Source organism: Moschus berezovskii, chromosome 4 (assembly GCF_049115385.1).
Source record: "Moschus berezovskii isolate FMDL1 chromosome 4, NW_MosBer_1.0, whole genome shotgun sequence".
NCBI lineage: Eukaryota > Metazoa > Chordata > Mammalia > Artiodactyla > Moschidae > Moschus > Moschus berezovskii.
The window spans coordinates 117,188,074-117,207,860 of NC_142463.1; the positions used below are offsets into that span (position 1 = coordinate 117,188,074).

Sequence of the window (19,787 nt, forward strand, 5' to 3'; positions counted from 1 at the left end):
TTTCCACAAAACACCACCAAACAGTTCTCCTAAGGGTTCTGATCATCCAGTTCCAACGTATGGAGAGGTTTTCCCCATACCACCAAGCAATTCTCTGACATCAGCTGGGTGTCCTGCAATTCAGCTTAATTCTGATGCAGCCAGTGTGGAGACAAGGTCAGATTCCACAGATTAAGGGCTCAGTCCTACAAGAGTTACCATCCCCTGCTTCAGACATCAAGTGCAAATCCATGTTGTCACCTGTGCTTCTGGCCAACCAGCTATAGATCAGAGGCTCTCACAAGCCTCAGGTTCCTGTTTGTTTGCTGGAGTGGCTCACGGAAGTCAGAGAAACATTTTGCTTACTAGAATACCAGTTTATCATTAAAGGATATAACTCCGGAACAGCCAAGTGGAAGAGCTGCATGGGGCAAGGTATGGGGGAATGGATAGGGAGCTTCCATGCCCTCTTCAAGCTCACCACTGTCTCTGAATCTTCACCAACCCAGATGCTCCCTGAATCCCTTCGTTTGGGTTTTTGTGGAGGCTTCATGACAGAGACATGGTTGATTAAGTCATTTGGCCATTGGTGATTGAACCTAATCTCTAGTCCCTTTCCGTTTCCTGGAGGTGGGGGTGCGAGTTGTGACTGAAAGTTCAAACTCTGTATTCTATGACTGATTCCTCTGGGGACTAACCCCCATCCTTAGGCAACCTAAGGGCCTTCCAGAGTCACCTCATTAACATAGCAAATGGCACCTTTATGGGTTTCATCACTTGGGAAATTTGCAAGGATGTTAGGAGCTCTGGGCCAGAAAAATGTTGCCACCAAATATATATTTCTTTTTATAAATCACCATATCACAGCATGATCTTTGGCAAACTTTAAACTCTTTGAGCCTCAACTTTCTTTAAGCTTTCATTCCTTAGTACGTAGAAGGTGCTCAGAAAATGGTAGCTGCTGTTATACTGCATTTGCATCTTAGGAGAATGTTTAACAGTCTTGTAATATTCCTATGGTCAAGACAGGGATTTTGGACTAGGAGGTATTATGATTAGTTTATAAGTGTTTTAACTTATGTTTTTACAAACTTAGAAGGTGCTCCCTGGGAGCATGCTCCAGGGCTCAATTTCTTTTCTCTGTTCTTTTTGATATCTTAACAACAGCTCAGCTGAGGATGTTGATGGCATGTTGTTCCTTGCTTTGAAGGAGAATTTCTGTTGCTAATTAGGATCTGAAAAGTTCTTGAATGATATTTTAAAGGGAATTGATGTAAATTATTCAGCTGGATCACAAAGTTCAATTATATAAATTCTCAATTGGAAGTGGGAGAAGAAGGGAAGGGAAGGGAGGGTAATAATCCAGTCAGTTTGTGAGAAGAGTTGGAATTTTAATTAAACCAACTTCAATATAGAGTCTGATGTAACTGCCAAAAAAGACTGTGTGATATTAGGCTGCATTGGTGGAAGAATAGTATTTAGAACATGGGAAGGAATTACCCTGTTCCGTCCTGTAGTGGTCATACCACCTGAGAAGTTCTGTGGCCAGTTCTGAACATCATCTCTGAGAAGCATATTGAGAGGGGAGTGACCATATACGCTGAAGGAACCTAGACTGTACTGTAAAGAGGAACATGTGGAAGAAACTATAGGCATGAAAAAGAAAGCCTGAAGTGAGGGCTGAGGGATGTTAGGTTTCTTTGGATATTGGAAGAAGGCTTGCTTATTAGGTATGTTCTGAATAGCCACAGAGTCCAGAACTTGTACCAAGACCAGTGGTACTAGGTAAAACATTTTTAGTTTAAAAAAAAAAGAAAAGAGGACCCTATTGAAGTCAATTGCAGGGAGGGACACACAGAATTTGCGCCTCTCCCAAACCCTGTTCCTTCCTAGGAGCTGGTAGCTCAACACTATCCAGTAGAAATAAAATGTGAATGGGCTTCAGATGCAATTTTTAAATAGTTACAGTGGTAGAGTTTCTCCTAGTCATTGGTGAAATTGACAGAGTACTTCCACCAAAGAGGAATGTTATTATGTGGATATTTCACAAATGCAATGGAGAGGTAAGTTGATAGGAGGTGAATTAATTCTGTAAACTGGGTAAGCTCTTTTTTAAAAAAAAAAAATTATTTGTTTATTTTCAGTTGTGCTGGGTCTCCGTTGCTGGGTGGGCTTTTCTCTAGTTGCAGAGAGCAGAGGCTACTTTCTAGTTCTGGAGCACGGGCCTCTCACTGTGATGGCGTGTCTTGTTGTGGAGCATGGGCCTCTCACTGTGATGGCGTGTCTTGTTGTGGAGCATGGGATTGTGATGGCGTGTCTTGTGGAGCATGGGATTGTGATGGCGTGTCTTGTTGTGGAGCATGGGCCTCTCACTGTGATGGCGTGTCTTGTTTTGGAGCATGGGATTGTGATGGCGTGTCTTGTTGTGGAGCACGGGCCTTTCACTGTGATGGCGTGTCTTGTGGAGCATGGGATTGTGATGGCGTGTCTTGTTGGGGAGCACGGGCCTCTCACTGTGATGGCGTGTCTTGCTGTGGAGCATGGGATTATGATGGCGTGTCTTGTTGGGGAGCACGGGCCTCTCACTGTGATGGCGTGTCTTGTTGTGGAGCATGGGATTGTGATGGCGTGTTTTGTTGTGGAGCACGGGCCTCTCACTGTGATGGCGTGTCTTGTTGTGGAGCATGGGCTCCCAGGGACCCGGGCCTCAGTCCCTGGGCTCGGTAGTTGTGATGCCTGGGCTTAGTTGCTCTGCAGCATGTGGAATATTCGCAGATCGGGGCTTGAACCTGTGTCTCCAGGGCAGCAGGCGGATTCTTTACCACTGAGCCACCAGGGAAATCCTGAGGGGGGAAGTTTTTACCTTTGATTTTGTTTAGTCTTACTTTCCTAAGTAGAATTTTTGGTATCACCCTTGAAAGGATTAAAAAGTAAACCCTTTTCCAAAATGTAAGGTTCGAAAAGAAAAAATACATTCTGCAGTTATCATCACACTCTTCATTTGGCTTCCCTGCAAAATTGTTTTTGTTTACTGCTTATCTCATGTTTTCTAAAATACTCACCAGGCTAAGTTTTCTAAGTTTAGTTGGATATTCCACAGTCTTTTATCTCATTTGTAGCAGGGTTTATACTGTTCCTGACCACTCAGGTGAACATTCTTTCTGAAAGATACAGTTGTAACGAAGTGGAGCCTCAGTTGTAGCAAAATTAGATTTTACACCATGACATCATTTGGTGGCACACCTCTGAGGAGTCTGTAGCATGCCAGCATGCCACAGCACACCGAGACACTGGATGATGGCAGCTCTAGGAATGAAGAAGAGAATGGGGAATGTAACAGGATACCAGAAAAAGATTCTAGAGTGACATGCATGCTTTTCCTTCCACCTAACATCCCTTTCTCCAAATTTGGAGGTAAAGTACTCTACCCTAAAGAACTCCTTTTCTCTTAGAATCTCAGGGCCCTTAACTGTGACCCTCTCATCAGCCTTATTTGCTTCCTTTACTTCATCCCTCTAAATAGAATCTGGTATCCCTTCTTTTGTGCTTCCCTAGGGAAATTTCCTTTGTGTTGAATTTCAAGATTTTGACTAGTATAAGTTATATGTGTGGCACTGTAAAATTAAGCATACAAGATATCATATCGATCAGCCAGATTTCTAAGCCCTTGATTTCATTTAAATCAATCAAATATTGCAATAGTTACTTAACACTTTTAACATATATATATATATATATATATATGTATATGTATATATATACATATATATATTTGTTTGCCCCAGATACATACAGAAAGATTTAGGGAGAGTGAAGAGAAAGGAGTAAATAAACATTTAAAAAATTTCTGTTAACTTTATTTGATTGCCTGCCTTGTAGGATGGTGAAAAATCTAGTGAATTTGATTGTTGATAAAGAGAATAATTCCCGTTTCATTTGAAGTATTTCTTCTTTGAAAGCATCAGGCTGAAGCATCGAGGAAGACTTCTTCTTCTAGTTATTATCTGAGTTTAGAATTTGTTTGTATGTACATTATACCTATATATATATGTATATATTCACGTGCTAAGTCACTCAGTCATGTCCAACTCTTTGCAACCCCATGGAGTGTACCCCTCAGGCTCCTTTGTCCGTGGAATTCTCCAGGCAAGAATAGTGGAGCAGGTTGCCATTTCCTTCTCCAGGGATATATTCACAGTTTAAAGCATATAGAATACTGATTTTTTAAAACAGTTTATAAATAATATACTTCTACAGTTATAAAAATTATTTTCAAACTTGTTTTTCATGTATGTACAGAATGCCAAGCTAGGGATTTGACCATACAGTAAGCTGTTTTGACTTGCCTCTATACCTAGTATCATTGCTGTGTGTACAGAATTCTGATTTGCTTCAGAGCTATATGTAGTATGCATATGTATGACAAACTTTTTTTCAATTATTTGCTAACATTTTAACATTTTCAGCATGTTGGAACAAGATTCCAAGAGAATGAATCCTAGTGTGAACCCTACAAATCAAAGGAGGCATCTTCTAGGATTTTCTGCTAAAGAGGAGCAAGACACATCAGATGATATCATCCAGAAAAACAGCTACAGGTTAGATTTATATCTGAATTGTTTATACAAAATTTCAACTAGTAGAGCAAGCAAGTTACAAGGATGTTCGTAAATTTTACAAAGATCAGTTCTAAGGGTAAATTTCCTTTTTAAAAACTGTCCGAGTTTTAGAATTCTTGTAGAGCTGGGACCTTAAAATCTCAGTTTGTGTGCACTAATATACGCGTTGAAACACATCCATTATATATTACACATGATATATTGTTTGTAGTGTCTTTAATATAATTATTTTGCTATCATATGTTTATATATATAGTGTAATATTTGTTACTATATCATCTGTGATGGATATGATTTGGTGGAATGATATGGCTGAACCCATTTGCAGTTATTAGATAAAATCATTTATACTTGTTTATTGTGATTTTCATTGAATCTCTTTTTCTTGTTATAATTTAATTCTGTCTTCATAAATTTCCATATAGCTTGGAAATAGTAAAGACAACTGTATGAAAATATAATTTTTACCTTATGTCAAGTAGAAGAAGGTTATAGTGGCCCTTTTCAGAAATGTTTTTGATAAACATTTCCCTGTGTGATTTATAATTTTTATTAGAGTCAAGTGGAGCTAGGTCCTTGAATTACAAGGCAAAGGGAGGTTATAGTGTGGCCACCATGGCACAGAATAATGCTTGAAAATCATTAAAGATTTGATTACTCTTAACTCTCTAAGGTTTTACAGGCCAAAGGCCATAGGGGAATCATTCTTCTGATTTTTACTGTGTTACACCATACTACTTAATGAGAGTATTACCGTAGTCCTTCAGGCTTGTCTTCATTTAGTCTTCCTGGAAAAAATGGTAGTATTCACTTTTTTTAAGAATCTGAAGTGTGCAAAATACTGTGCTAAATATGGCAGATAATCCAAAGAATTACATGGTAGTAACTGTAATGCAACATAGAATGTGACAGATGTTGGAAAACCTAACATTTCCTGCCTTTTTCTTACATGCCCAAATGAGCCATACTTCTGAAACACTCATCTTAGTGATTGTATAAGAGTCTCCCTGAATATTACTGGAGTTTAACAGTAATAATATTTTTAATTTACTAAATAATTTTTCCAAGTTAGGCCTGCATATCCTGTAATTTTGAGTTCTGTTGTTGTCTCCGTAAGATCCAGCAAAAGTTACATTTTTCATAGATAGCCTTTAGATTTATGAGAGTTGAGAGTATGCCACGTAAGTTATATAGCTTGTTGCTAAAATTAGAATGGAATTAGACACCTGAAATTACTGTTCAGGTAAGCTTTATAAAAATATTTCTTATTTTTCACTAACTGCAATAAATAAAAGCCTTCAGTTACTTGTCCACTTAGAGTAAGATAATACGGTGGTTCCTGAAAAGCACGGTCCTTTGATTGTATTAGCTCTAACTAGAGGTCTGAATGACTTTTAGACTGTAATTTATCAGCTTTCAAAATAATGCATGAAGTGCAAGCCATCTCTTTGTCCCTGAACCAGAGCCTCCATTTCTTGTGCATAATCTAGTAATAGGTTACTGGTCTTAATAAAAACTGGAAATGATTATCGATGCTTGGTTGTGTGCAAGTCTCTATGGAAATACCTAAGATTATTATTGAGCCATTTGGTAGATTTAGGTGTTAGCCCATTAATTCTATATTGTTTCTTTTATTATGTTATATACTAAATAACAGATACCAAAAAATGTTTGTGAAACATTTGAAAGCACCAAGTATGAATTTGTTTTAAACTGACTTTTAGGTGGTTTATTTATACTCAGCCATAACATTTGTGTGTGTGTTTTAAATGCAGCTTACTTTATGCTATGTTTCATTTTTTCAGGAGGGTTATGAGAACTGGTTCAAATAAAAAAGTAGATTCTAATCTCGTAATTTATAATATTACATTTGTCTATCATTTAGTAATTAACTGCATATATTTTTCAGTCTCAGAAATGTGTGGTATATAAGATGACCATATAATCTGTCAACCAAGCCAAGAGACTTTTAATAATGAAAGGTAGTAGTGTCAGTCAGTCAGTTCAGTCGCTCAGTCGTGTCGGACTCTTTGTGGCCCCATGGACTTCAGCACACCTGAAGCTGACTCCTGGAGCTTGCTCAAACTCATGTCCATTGAGTCAGTGATGCTATCCAACCATCTCATCCTCTGTCATCCCCTTCTCCTGCCTTCAATCTTTCCCAGCATCAGGGTCTTTTCTAATGAGACACTTCTTTGCATCAAGGGGCCAAAGAATTGGAGCTTCAGCTACTGGTACTCGTGTACTAGTGTAATAATTATGTCAGGATGTCAGGTATAAATCAGGACTGTCTTGGATGAAGGGAAAAGAATAGTCACTCTACTTCTAAGGCATCAGCCAGAACCTGTATTTATTCCAGGAATTCTCATTAGCTGTAGCTCCTTAATACTGCCCTTCATTGCAGTGATTTATTTATTGAAATTTTTTCTATTGGTATGGAATGGTTTGTAGGCAGTCTGGAACTCTGACCATCTCAGGAGTAGTGTGGATATTATTGTCTCCAGATTGCATGTTGGCTTAGGTTCTCCCTTTTGTTTCCCCTTCAATTCCACCTAGTCCCTTTCCTTGGAGAAGGCAGTGGCACCCCACTCCAGTACTCTGGCATGGAAAATCCCATGGATGGAGGAGCCTGGTGGGCTGCAGCCCACGGGGTTGCAAAGAGTTGGACACGACTGAGCGACTTCATTTTCACTTTTCACTTTCATGCATTGGAGAAGGAAATGCCTACCCACTCCAGTATTCTTGCCTGGAGAATCCCAGGGACGGGGGATCCTGATGGGCTGCTCTCTATGGGGTCATGCAGAGTCAGACACGACTGAAGTGACTTAGCAGCAGCAGCAGCAGCAGCAGTCCCTTTCCTGATACACTATTTCTCCTATCAGATTTTTTGTTTCCTTTTCCAAAGAATATTTTTGGCTGATAGAACAAAGCCAGTCAGCACAGATGTGCAGAAATCATTACTAGAGTTTATCACATGGAAATAAAATTATAAATCAGAATTATAGTTTCAAAAGTAGTTCAGACGTTTTTGATGGACTTGACTTCAGTGTTTGTATTTTTGTGAGTATTCAGACCTGATTTTAAAATAACACATATATCAAGATCTTTGGTCTTTAAGTAGATGTTTTTTTTTTTTTTTAATGTAGCAAACAGTCTCTGGCTTCTTAAAAGCATTCAGAATTTACCAAGTGCAAGGCAGAGTTTTTTCCCTCTCCCTCAACAGTTAATTTGAGCTGATTTCCTTTTGTGTGTGCATTCATTACCTGTGTACCACCACCTCTGTTTTATTCTGAATAATAACCCTGGTAGGCAGCAGAAAGGGCATCAAGAGTGTTTCTGGTGCAGCTGCAGGGAAGAATGGTATATATACCCTCTGCTGTTGCTTTTCCCCCCTTGTATGCGGCATACTTAGAAGGCTTCAAGTTTAATCTAAAGTTAGCTTTCCACACTGCAAGAATCATTTTTGTCCCGGTGGCCAGGGATTTCAACACTGTCAAATCCAGTGAAAACGCGTCTCTCTCTTGGTCTTCCCTCAGCCTCTGGCTGTGTAGCTCACTCCTTCTGAAGTATGCTCCTTTAGCATTGCTGCAGTTTTGTTTCCTCTGATTCTGTGGGCTCTGCTTCATCTTTGTAGGCTCCTCTTCTATCCAAATCCTAAAGTATAGAACCGTGAACTTTTTTTTCCCTTTATGCCATAATTTAGCACACAGTCCATTTCTGTATATCCCGATGACTCTCTCTCATTTTCTGTCCAGACTTCTGAGTCTCCAAAGTCATATATCCAATAGTTCCTTCACTTCTCTTAACATTTCAAACTTAACACCTGCACAGTGAAACTCCAGGTCCTTTTCCATATTCTAGTTCCACCCACTTCTATACAGTACTCTTCATTTCTGTTGCTCAAGTCAGAAACCCTGGTTCCTCCCTTTCAACAAGTGCTATTCATATTCTTTCCAAATATTATCTTGAATTGGTTCATTTTTTTATCTTCACTGCCACCACCTTAGTCATAGTATCTTCAGCTCTTGCCCAGAGTGCTATTGATCTCTCCTAACTGAGAGAGACTTTACCAAGTGCAAGGCAGAGTGGTCTTCCCCTCTAACTGGGCTCCCAGCTTCTACTTTTGCCTCCATCAAAACTGCTTTTGGTACAATAGCAAGGGATACGTATAAATTAAAAATACATCACTTCTCTACCTAACACCTTTTTGTGGCTTCTTATTCCATTTAGTAATTCCTTATCATGATTGGTCTCTGTCTTTCTAAACATCTTGTTCCTCCCTCATTTGCTTACAACTTTTCAGCTGGTGAGTTTTCCTTAAGTTCCATAAAGCCTCCCTTTTCCCACCTGCCTCTATCCAGAACACTCTTCCCCCAGTTTTTATAGGTTTGTCTTCTTGTCATCCTTTACGCCTTGTCTTAAATATCATCTCCTTCTCAGACCGTTTTATCTGAAGTAGACACTGTCATTTGGTTTTCTGTCTCAACCACATGTTTTTTCATAGCTCTTACCTCAGTTTGGATTTATTCTATATGTTTGTTTTCTTGTGTTTGGCCCATCTTCTCTGTCAAGATCAAGGAGGATTGGACTTCATTTCCCTGTTGGAATTCTATCATCTAGCACAGTATCTGGCACATAGTTGGCATTCAAAAAATATCTATTGTTGATTGAAAAGCACAAATCTAGCCATGTCCAATTTTGTGTTTTTCTTTTTGAATTTTAATAAATCTAGTTTTCTAAATCCAGAGTATTGTATATAAAGAAATTCAAGACAGAATTCAGATTTCTTAGTAAGAAAGGTTAAAATAGACTGACAGGAATAAATAGCAATAATATCCTCAACTCAGATTAGGATCTGATTAGGATTTTCAACCCACATTTTGCTCACTACATCATACTCTGAATATGAATTCACATGATATAGATCACTGTGATGATGAGGAAAGTATATTTTTAAAGCTCATGGAATAACTGGTTAATGTCAGGTGTTTTATTAGGGATTCCTCGATGATTCTAATATTTCACTTTTCAAGGCTTTTGCTTTTCTCCTGCCAAGTATTTTATGCTTTTCCTTTCCTCTACCACACACATATTTTTTTAAAAAAATTATTTTTAATTGGAGGATCATTGTTTTACAATATTGTATTGGTTTCTTCCATATAACAGCATGAATCAGCCTGAGTATGTGTGTGTCCCTGCCTCTTGAACCTCCCCCTGCACCCTGCAGCCTACCCCGCCCTTGTAGGCTGCCACAGAGGCCGTGTTGAGCTCCCCGTGTTATACTGCAACTCCCTGTTAGCTGTCTGTTTTGCATTTTGTACTGTGTATGTTCAGTGCTACTCCTCAATTTGATCTATCCTCTCCTTCCCCGCTGTATCCAAAGTCCGTTTTCTACGTCTGAGTTTCTGTTCCTACCCTGTAAATAGGTTCATCAGTACTGTTTTTTCTAGATGCCATACATATGTGTTAATACATGATATTTATTTTTCTATTTCTGACTCACGTCACTGTGTGACAGACTCTAGATTTATCCGCTTCACTAGGACTGACTAAAACATGTTCCTTTTTATGGCTGAGTAATATTCTATTAAATAGCCGTGAAAAGAAGGAAGCGAAAAGCAAAGGAGAAAAGGAGAGATATAAGCATCTGAATGCAGAGTTCCAAAGAATAGCAAGGAGAGATAAGAAAGCCTTCCTCAGCGATCAGTGCAAAGAAATAGAGGAAAACAACAGAATAGGAAAGACAACAGATCTCGTCAAGAAAATTAGAGATACCAAGGGAACATTTCATGCAAAGATGGGCTCAATAAAGGACAGAAATGGTATGGACCTAACAGAAGCAGAAGATATTAAGAAGAGGTGGCAAGAATACACAAAACTGTACAAAAAAGATCTTCATGACCAAGATAATCACGATGGTGTGATCACTAACCTGGAGCCAGACATCTTGGAATGTGAAGTCAAGTGGGCCTTAGAAAGCATCACTACAAAGCTAGCGGAGGTGATGGAATTCCAGTTGAGCTATTTCAAATCTTGAAAGATGATGCTGTGAAAGTGCTGCACTCAATATGCCAACAAATTTGAAAAACTCAGCAGTGGCCACAGGACTGGAAAAGGTCAGTTTTCATTCCAATCCCAAAGAAAGGCAATGCAAAAGAATGCTCAAACTACCGCCCAATTGCACTCATCTCACACTCTAGTAAAGTCATGCTGAAAATTCTCCAAGCCAGGCTTCAGCAGTACGTGAACCGGGAACTTCCAGATGTTGAAGCTGGTTTTAGAAAAGGCAGAGGCACCAGAGATCAAATTGCCAACATCCGCTGTATCGTGGAAAAAGCAAGAGAGTTACAGAAAAACATCTCTTTCTGCTTCATTGACTATGCCAAAGCCTTAGACTGTGTGGATCACAATAAACTGTGGAAAATTCTGAAAGAGATGGGAATCCCAGACCACCTGACCTGCCTCTTGAGAAACCTGTATGCAGGTCAGGTAGCAACAGTTAGAACTGGACATGGAACAACAAACTGGTTACAAATAGGAAAAGGAGTTCATCAAGGCTGTATATTGTCACCCAGCTTATTTAACTTATATGCAGAGCACATCATGAGGAACGCTGGGCTGGAAGAAGCACAAGCTGTAATCAAGATTGCTGGGAGAAATATCAATAACTTCAGATATGCAGATGACACCACCCTTATGGCAGAAAGTGAAGAGGAACTCAAAAGCCTCTTGATGAAAGTGAAAGAGGAGAGTGAAAAAATTGGCTTGAAGCTCAACATTCAGAAAACTAAGATCATGGCATCTGGTCCCATCACTTCATGGGAAATAGATGGGGAAACAGTGGAAACAGTGTCAGACTTCATTTTTTTTGGGCTCCAAAGTCACTGTGGATGCTGATTGCAGCCATGAAATTAAAAGACGCTTACTCCTTTGAAGGAAAGTTATGACCAACCTTGATAGTATATTAAAAAGCAGAGACATTACTTTGCCAACCAAGGTCCATCTAGTCAAGGCTATGGTTTTTCCAGTGGTCATGTATGGATGTGAGAGTTGCACTGTGAAGAAAGCTAAGCACAGAATAATTGATGCTTTTGAACTGTGGTGTTAGATAAGATTCTTGAGAGTCCCTTGGACTGCAAGGAGATCCAACCAGTCCATTCTAAAGGAGATCAACCCTGGGTGTTCATTGGAAGGACTGTTGCTAAAGCTGAAGCTCCAGTACTTTGGCTACCTCATGTGACAAGTTGACTCACTGGAAAAGAGTCTGATGCTGGGAGGGATTGGGGGCAGGAGGAGAAGGAGAAGACAGAGAATGAGATGGCTGGATGGCATCACTGACTCGATGGACATGACTTTGAGTGAACTCCGGGAGTTGGTGATGGACAGGGAGGCCTGGCATGCTGTGATTGATGGGGTCGCGGAGAGTTGGACACGACTGAGCGACTGAACTGAACTGAACTGAATATTCTATTGTATATATGTGCCACAACTTCTTTGTCTGTTCATCTGTCAGTGGACATCTAGGTTGCTTCCATGTCCTGGCTATTGCAAATAGTGCTGTAATGAAGTTTGGTATATACACAGACACTCTTTTAAGGAGACTATTCAGTTATCTTATCACAGTGTTGAGAATGAGCACATAACTTCAGTCCTGGTTGCATAATACTTCACTGTCAGTCATAAGTCTTTCCTGTCCATCAGTGGGTCTTTCTCCCAGTTTAGCTTCTTACTGTGTCACCTCCTGTGTTCCAGTATCACTGACTATGCCTTGAGTTCATTGAAGACATGAACTGTGTGTTATCATTATATCTCTAGTTTTAAGTACTTAATAATCGGACAGTAAATGTGAACTTCGGTGATAATCTCTGTAGAAAATTGCAAAATGATGTTTGTGCTATATGGTATATATTTCCCTCCATTTTAAAGCACATTCACTTCTTGCTTACAGTATGTTCTATTTAAAATATTTACAAAAGTGTTTTTATTGAAGTATAGAAGTATAGTTGATTTACAGTATTGTGTTAATTACTGCTGTGTGTACACACACACATTCCTTTTTAACATTCTTTTCCATTATGATTTATTATAGGATACTGAATATAGTTCTCTGCTGTATAGTAGGACTATACTTGCTTGTATTTTTATTTCCGTGAAAACAATACTAGCAATGACTTTCTGATAGCAAACTTCTTCTTAGGAATACAAGACACAAGGCAACACATTTTGTACATTTATGTTTCAGATATGACCATTCTGTTTCAAATGACAAAGCCCTGATGGTGCTAACTGAAGAACCGTTACTCTATATTCCTCCACCTCCCTGTCAGCCCCTGATAAACACAACAGAATCTCTCAGGTGAGTGTTGTCGATTGTTGCAGATATAGCTGATTGGGTTCCTATGCTGCTTAGCTTTGGAACCTAGAAAAATATTAATTCAGATTAACCAAGTAGCTGAGAAAACTCTGAGTTATTTCTTGCATAACCATAGGCAGGTATATCAATTGTTCTGTTTCCCCACCAACCTGATAAAGCGGGTATTGGGTCTATTTTATGTGATTGTATTGGAGTTGTATGCTTAAATATGTCTTATTGGAAAACTCAAGAATGATATTAATATAAAAATTCAGGGTAAGTGTTAGATTTGCAGGTGGTAACATTCATATTGGAAGGTACCTTTTCCTTCAAATTAGGAAGGTAATAATTTGAAGATATGTGATTCTGGAATCATTTTAACATTAGTGTATTTTTCTTTATTTACTCTTCCCTCGAATTTTTTTTCCTGTGATTTTTGGATCCTATTTTCACACCTTAAAAACTGCTTCAGTTTTTTGTGTGTGTTTGTTTGTGGTATGTAGTAATCAACTGTAGAAAAGTAAGTATAGTCTGACATCTCCACAACTGCTTTAAAAGTAAGCAGAATAAAGGGAAGTTATATTTGAACTGGGCTTAAAAAAAATTTTTTTTTTCGGTTTTGGAAAATTTGGATTATAGTACCTTGAAAATTCTCTTCCTGAGCAGTTGATTGATTCTTCTCCCAAAAGAGCATGAGTTTCAAAGGCCTTGATGCATCCATTTGTGATTAGGAGTCCTATTACTTGTTCTCTGTGCTCCAGCATCTCCAGTATTTGTGTATACATAGTCCAAGAGCAGAAACAGAAATAATTTTTTTGTGGAAAAACCTTTGCATTCAGTATTTATGTCTGGCAGGTATTTAGCTATGATTTTCTTTGAACTTTGAACTCATGATTGAGGAGACTACCATATAAAACTGCAAGTCATTAAAAGCAACTAACATTAAGTGTCTTCACTTTCTTAAGTCAAAAGAATATTGAATCATTAGGCATTTGGAATGCTCTTCGAAATCTCAGAACATGATTAAATTCCTTTCCAATGAAAAGTGAAACATCTGTTTCTATGAAATATGTTTAATTAATTAAACTATTTTATAGGTTAAATCATGAACTTCGAGGATGGGTTCATAGACATGAAGTGGAAAGGACCAAGTCAAGAAGAATGACAAATAATCAACAAAAAACTCGTATTCTTCAGGTTTGTTTTTGCTTGTCTTTAACAACAGTTGGCATATTTGTGGGCTTCCTTCGTGGCTGAGATAGTAAAGAATCTGCCTGCAATACAGGAGACTCAGGTTCAATCCTTGGGTTGGGACGATCCCCTGGAGAAGGAAATGGCAACCCACTCCAGTATCTTACTGGGAGAATTCCGTGAACAGAGGAGCCTGGCAGGCTACAGTCCATGGGGTCGCTAAGAGTCAGACACTACTGAGCTACTAACACTTTGATGATTAAGGCTCTCACTTTCACTTGGCGTACTTGTTAGGAGGCTTCCTTCAGGTGGGTTGCTGTCTTCCCTGGATGATTTGGGAAGCTTGAACTTTAACCACTTCCTGCTGCTATTGATGCAGCTGTCATGGCCACTGAAGCCCTCCTCCCACGTTTCCCAACACTCATACAGGTTTTATAGCGCTAGTGCTTCCTGTTCAGGCCAGTGCTCTTTCCTGCTCTGTCTCTCAAATTTGCTTTCAAGCCTGGGGTTCCTATGCCTGGGTCTGCATCAGCTGTTTTTGACACAGAAAACTTAACAAATGATACTGTTTATCTCCTCTGTTCTTGCTGCTGCCTCTGTTCTTAAAACTTTTCAAATGTAGGACAGCTTGGGATTGAAGGCATATCTCCATGGAGAGCATTTTTGTATTTAGACTTGTTGCACTACAGGTTATTGACAGCTCGTATTTAGAACCTGTTTAGTTGGGCTTCTATCTTAATTTTTTTTTTTTTTTAACCACAGAGCACATTTATAGTCTTTCTGTCATTCCAGTATCTAATACTACTTCTGAATTACTTAGATTGACACATTGCAAGCTCCTAACAAATGTTACCTGTGGTAGTAATAATGAGCCAGGTGCTATTCTGAACTTTGGGAATGTACTAGAGAGTATGATAGAGTCCCTGCCTTCATGGAACTTACATTCTAATGGGAAAGATAAACTATAAACAAGTCAAGTGAAATAAGTCAGACCCAGAAAAGATAAATACCGTATGATCTCATTTACATGTGGAATCTTAAGAAAAACACCAAACTCATGGTAGTTGCCAGAGGTGGTGGGTGGAGGGTACAAACTTCTAGTTATGAAATAAAGAAGTCATAGGGATGTGGTTCACTGCATGGTAATGTTAGTTAATAATTCCGTAGTGTCTATTTGACGATTGGAAGAGAACGGATCTTTCATATTTTTGGTTGTGCTGGGTCTTTGTGGCTGCACACAGGCTTTCTCTAGTTGTGGAGAGGAGGTGCTCTTCCCTAGTTTTGGTGTGCAGACTTCTCATTGCGGTGGCTTCTCTGGTTGCAGAGCACAGGCTCTTGGTGTACTGGCATCAGTAGTTGCAGCACGCGAGCTCAGTAGTTGTGATGCAAGGGCTTAGTTGCTCCGCAGCATGTGGAATCTTCTCGGACCAGCAGTAAAACCTGTGTTTCCCGCGTTGGCAGGTGGATTCTTTTTTTTTTAACTTTTTATTTTGTAGTGGGGTATAGTAGATTAACAGTGTTTCAGGTAGACAGCGAAGGGACTCATTCATTCATGTATCCGTTCTTCCCCAGTCCCCCCTCCCATCCAGGCTGCCACAAAACATTGAGCAGATTTCCATGTGCTCTACAGTAGATGGAAGGCAGATTCTTATCCAGTGTACCACCAGGGAAATCTGAGAATGAATCTTTAAAGTTCTCATCACGAGGGAAAAGATTAACTTAAAAAAATAAGTAAATAAATATTTAAATATACTCAAAATTAAAGGGCTTTCCTGGTGGCTCAGGAAAGAATCTGCCTGCAATGTAGGAAACCTGGGTTTTATCCCTAGGTTGGGAAGACTCCCTGGAGAAAGGAATGGCAAACCACCTCAGTATTCTTGCCTGGAAAATTCCATGGACAGAGGGGCCTGGTGGGCTACAATCCATGGTGTTGCAGAGTCAGACCCAACTGAGCAACTTAGACTCACTGACTCAAAATTAAAAGTTCTTTAAAGAAAAAAACAGGGCTAGAGTTTGAATTGAGAAGTGAGTGGCAATTTTAGATTGGGTGGTAAGAGAAGCCTTCTCTAAAGAGATTCCACTTGAGTAAGGTATTGTCAAGGTAATTATCATGGGGGTCACAAAGAGTTGGGCACAACTTAGCAACTAAACAACAGCAGCTCGCCTCAAAATCTCAGTAGCTGATTGGAATAAAAATGTGTTTCTCACCCACTCAGAGTTTGAGATAGCTCTCGAGAATGGCTTTCCTCCAAGCAGTGACTAAGGAATCCAGGTTCTTCCACATTGTGGCCTCAGCAACTTGAAATCCTTTGCTTCTAGCTTTGGATGCTGGGGAAAAAAGTTTGTAAAATTATGCAAAATATTTTAGGGATAAGGCATGGCCTTTGCCACTGTTCAGTTGACTAAAACTCTGTCACTTTTCCTAGTCTCCCTTGCAGTAGGTTTGGCAAATGTAGTTTTCCTATGTGCTTGGGAAGAAGAGGGTTTTGGTGAGAACTTTTGCCATAGGCAGAAAATAGAGGAGCAAATAATGTAAAGATCTAGGAGAAAACCTGGAAAAACAGCTTCCAAAGCAAGAGAATAGAAAGTACTAGTGACCCTCAGGAGGAGACAGTTTACGAATTTGAGGAACATCAAGACGTGGAATAAAGCTGGATTAAAAGCGTCCTTGGTGGCGCAGACAGTCAAGAGTCTACCTTCGGTGCAGGAGACCCAGGTTCGATCCCTGGGTCAGAAAGAGCCCCTGGAAAAGGAAATGGCAACCCACTCCAGTACTCTTGCCTGGGAAATCCCATGGACAGAGGAGTCTGGAAGGCTCCAGTCCATGGGTTAGCAATAGAATTTTACATGATTTAGTGACTAAGCATCAACAAAAGTGACTGACAAAAGTTGTCTCATTGGAGAGTGGTAGTGACAAAAGGCTGATTGATGTGGGTTTAGGAAGTAAAAATAAAATGAGAAAATTACTTCAGGATGATCCCCATTAATGGAAACAGAGAAATGGAATAGCTGTAAGAATCAAGACGTTTCATTTTGGGATGGGATATGTTTCACCAGGTTTACCTGGTTATATGCTAATGAAGTGAAGTTGCTTAATCGTGTCTGACTCTTTTGTGACCCCATGGACTGTAGCCTACCAGGCTTCTCCATCCATGGAATTTTCCAGGCAACAGTTACTGGAGTGGGTTGCCATTTCCTTCCCCAGGGGATCTTCCCAACCCAGGGATCGAACCCAGGTCTCCCGTATTGCAGGCAGATGCTTTACCATCAGCCACCAGGGAAGATAAAGTGAAAGTGAAAGTCGCATCCAACTCTTTGCAACCCCATGGACTGTATAGTCCACGTTAGCTGCCTCCATGGCCAGAGAAAAAATGAACTCTGTCTCCCTCTGTTTTCCAAATCTGGTGCAAGTGAATATTATTGGTAGAACCTAAATATATCTAGACCCTGGTAGCAAAAAAGTTTGGGTAATATAGTTGTCAGGCTTTCATCCTTTGTTATACAGAGAAGATCAAAAAGGGAGCAGGAAGAGATTATTGCCAATGGAGAATTCCACATAGCTGGCAAAATGGGCTTTATGAAAAATAGATTAAATCATTGGCCTAAATAAGTTTTTTGTCTTATCTTCTGACATATTTTTTCGTGTTATTCTTTCCTGTTCATTAGATAAATAAGCAGAGAGTTAACTTTGTAAGGGTGCTTGGTGTTCTTTAATCTTACAGAAATTTTAGTGGAAGATAAAGAATTTTTCTTTAATTTCATGGCTTTTGAACATTTGGAGATTTGTAGTTTAAAATCTTATCTCTTTCTCTGCTATCTTGGGTACATATATTTTTAGTAGGGAGCTTAGATAATGGTAAAAAATGGGAGTCTTAGCTATTACAGAAAAAAGGAGTGACAAGGATAAATCTATGTTTGTTAAAGGTTAAATGAAGTTCTTGGTCAGTTAGGGGAAGAAGAGTCATTCTGCTGCTGCTGTTGTTGATACCAAAGCATATAAAGAATTCATCTGGTTTTGTTTCTTAGTATACAAAACCTGTATCTACTCTGCTTAGTCTTCTTTGCTCATTTCAACTTTCTTAAAGTTCAATAAGGTGTTCTATAAATTTGACAAATGAACATTATTTTTGTTTAATTTCTATCATCTCTAAGCCTTATATTCTTGATTTGATTTGTCCCACGTCATAATTCTACCCTCTTCCTGGACTGTGAGTTATTAGAAAAGATAAAGGGGCAAATTAGTAAAAATATCTTTCCAAATGAAGTCAAAATAAAGACATTTTCAGACAGATAAAAACTGAGATAATCTGTCTCCAGAAGATCTGCGCTTTAAGAAATACTAACATGAGTTTTTCAGACTAAGGGAAATGGTACCAGACAGAACACCAGATTATCAGGAGTGAAAAGCACCACAATGGGTAAATATCTGGATAAAAATAAATGGCCGTTATTTTGTTTGTTTGTTTTTAGTATCATTATCTTATTTGTGTATATCAAAGTCTTTAAAAGACTTTAAAAAAAAACGTTTTTATTTTGTATTGGAGTATAGCCGATTAACAATGTGATAGTTTCAGGTGAGCAGTGAAGGGACGTATGCATGTATACATATGCATGTATCCATTCTCTCTCAAACTCCCCTAGGAGTGGTATCCAGGCTGCCACAGAACACTGAGCAGAGTTCCATGTGCTGTACACACAGTAGGTCCTTGTTGGTTATCCGTTTTAAATAGAGCAGTATGTACATGTCCGTCCCAAGCTCCCTAACTATCCCTTTACCCATTTTCTAAGTCTGAGTGTCTTTCTGTTTTGTAAGTTCATTTTTGCCATGACTTTTTAGAAAAAAAGATGCCACATATAAGGGATGTCATATGATTTTTCTCTTTTCTCTGTCTGACTTGACTTCACTCACTATGACAATCTCTAGGTCCATCCATGTTGCTGCAAATGGCATTATTTCATTCTCTTTAATGACCAAGTGATATTCCAGTGTATATGTGTACCCCATCTGCTTTATTCTTTCTGCTGTTGATGGACATTTAGGTTGCTTCAGTGTCTTGGCTGTTGTAAACAGTGCTGCAATGGACACTGGGGTGCATGTATCATTTGAGATCTTGTTTTTCTCCAGATATATGCCAGGAGTAGGATTGCAGGGTCATATGGTAGCTCTGTTTTTAGTTTTAGTAAGGAACCTCCATACTGTTCTTCACACTGGCTGTACCAATTTAAATTCCCACCAACAGTGTAGGAGGGTTCCTTTCTCTCTACACCTTCTCTAGCATTTATTGTTTGTGGATTTTTCGATGATAGCCATTTTGATAATTAACCATGTTGAACATCTTTTCAGGTGCCTCTTGACCATCTGTATGTCTTCATTGGAGAAATGTCTAGGTCTTCTGCCCATTTTTTGATTGGATTGTTTGTTTTGATGCTGTTAAGCATCATGAGCTGTTTGTAAATTTTGGAGACTAAATCCGTTGTCAGTCACATCATTTGTAAATATTTTCTCCCAATCTGTGGGTTGTCTTTTTGTCTTGTTTATTGTTTCCTTTTCTGTGTAAAAGCTTTTGAGTTTAAGTAGGTGTCATTTGTTTATTTTGTCTTTATTTCCATTATTCTGGGAGACAGATCAAAAAATATACTGCGAT

The 19,787-nt window shown here is 39.1% G+C and overlaps 1 protein-coding gene across 2 annotated transcripts in view; it reads left to right on the forward strand.

Moving 5' to 3' along the window:
- The window catches only part of ATF6 (activating transcription factor 6), a 250,627-nt gene that overhangs the window by 76,373 nt on the left and 154,467 nt on the right, over positions 1-19,787 (forward strand). For both annotated transcript variants that reach the window (XM_055401458.2, XM_088835977.1), the window contains exons 10-12: positions 4,446-4,577; positions 12,841-12,954; positions 14,049-14,148. In XM_055401458.2, coding sequence (XP_055257433.2) covers positions 4,446-4,577; positions 12,841-12,954; positions 14,049-14,148 — 346 coding nt within the window. The remainder of the gene's footprint in view (positions 1-4,445; positions 4,578-12,840; positions 12,955-14,048; positions 14,149-19,787) is intronic.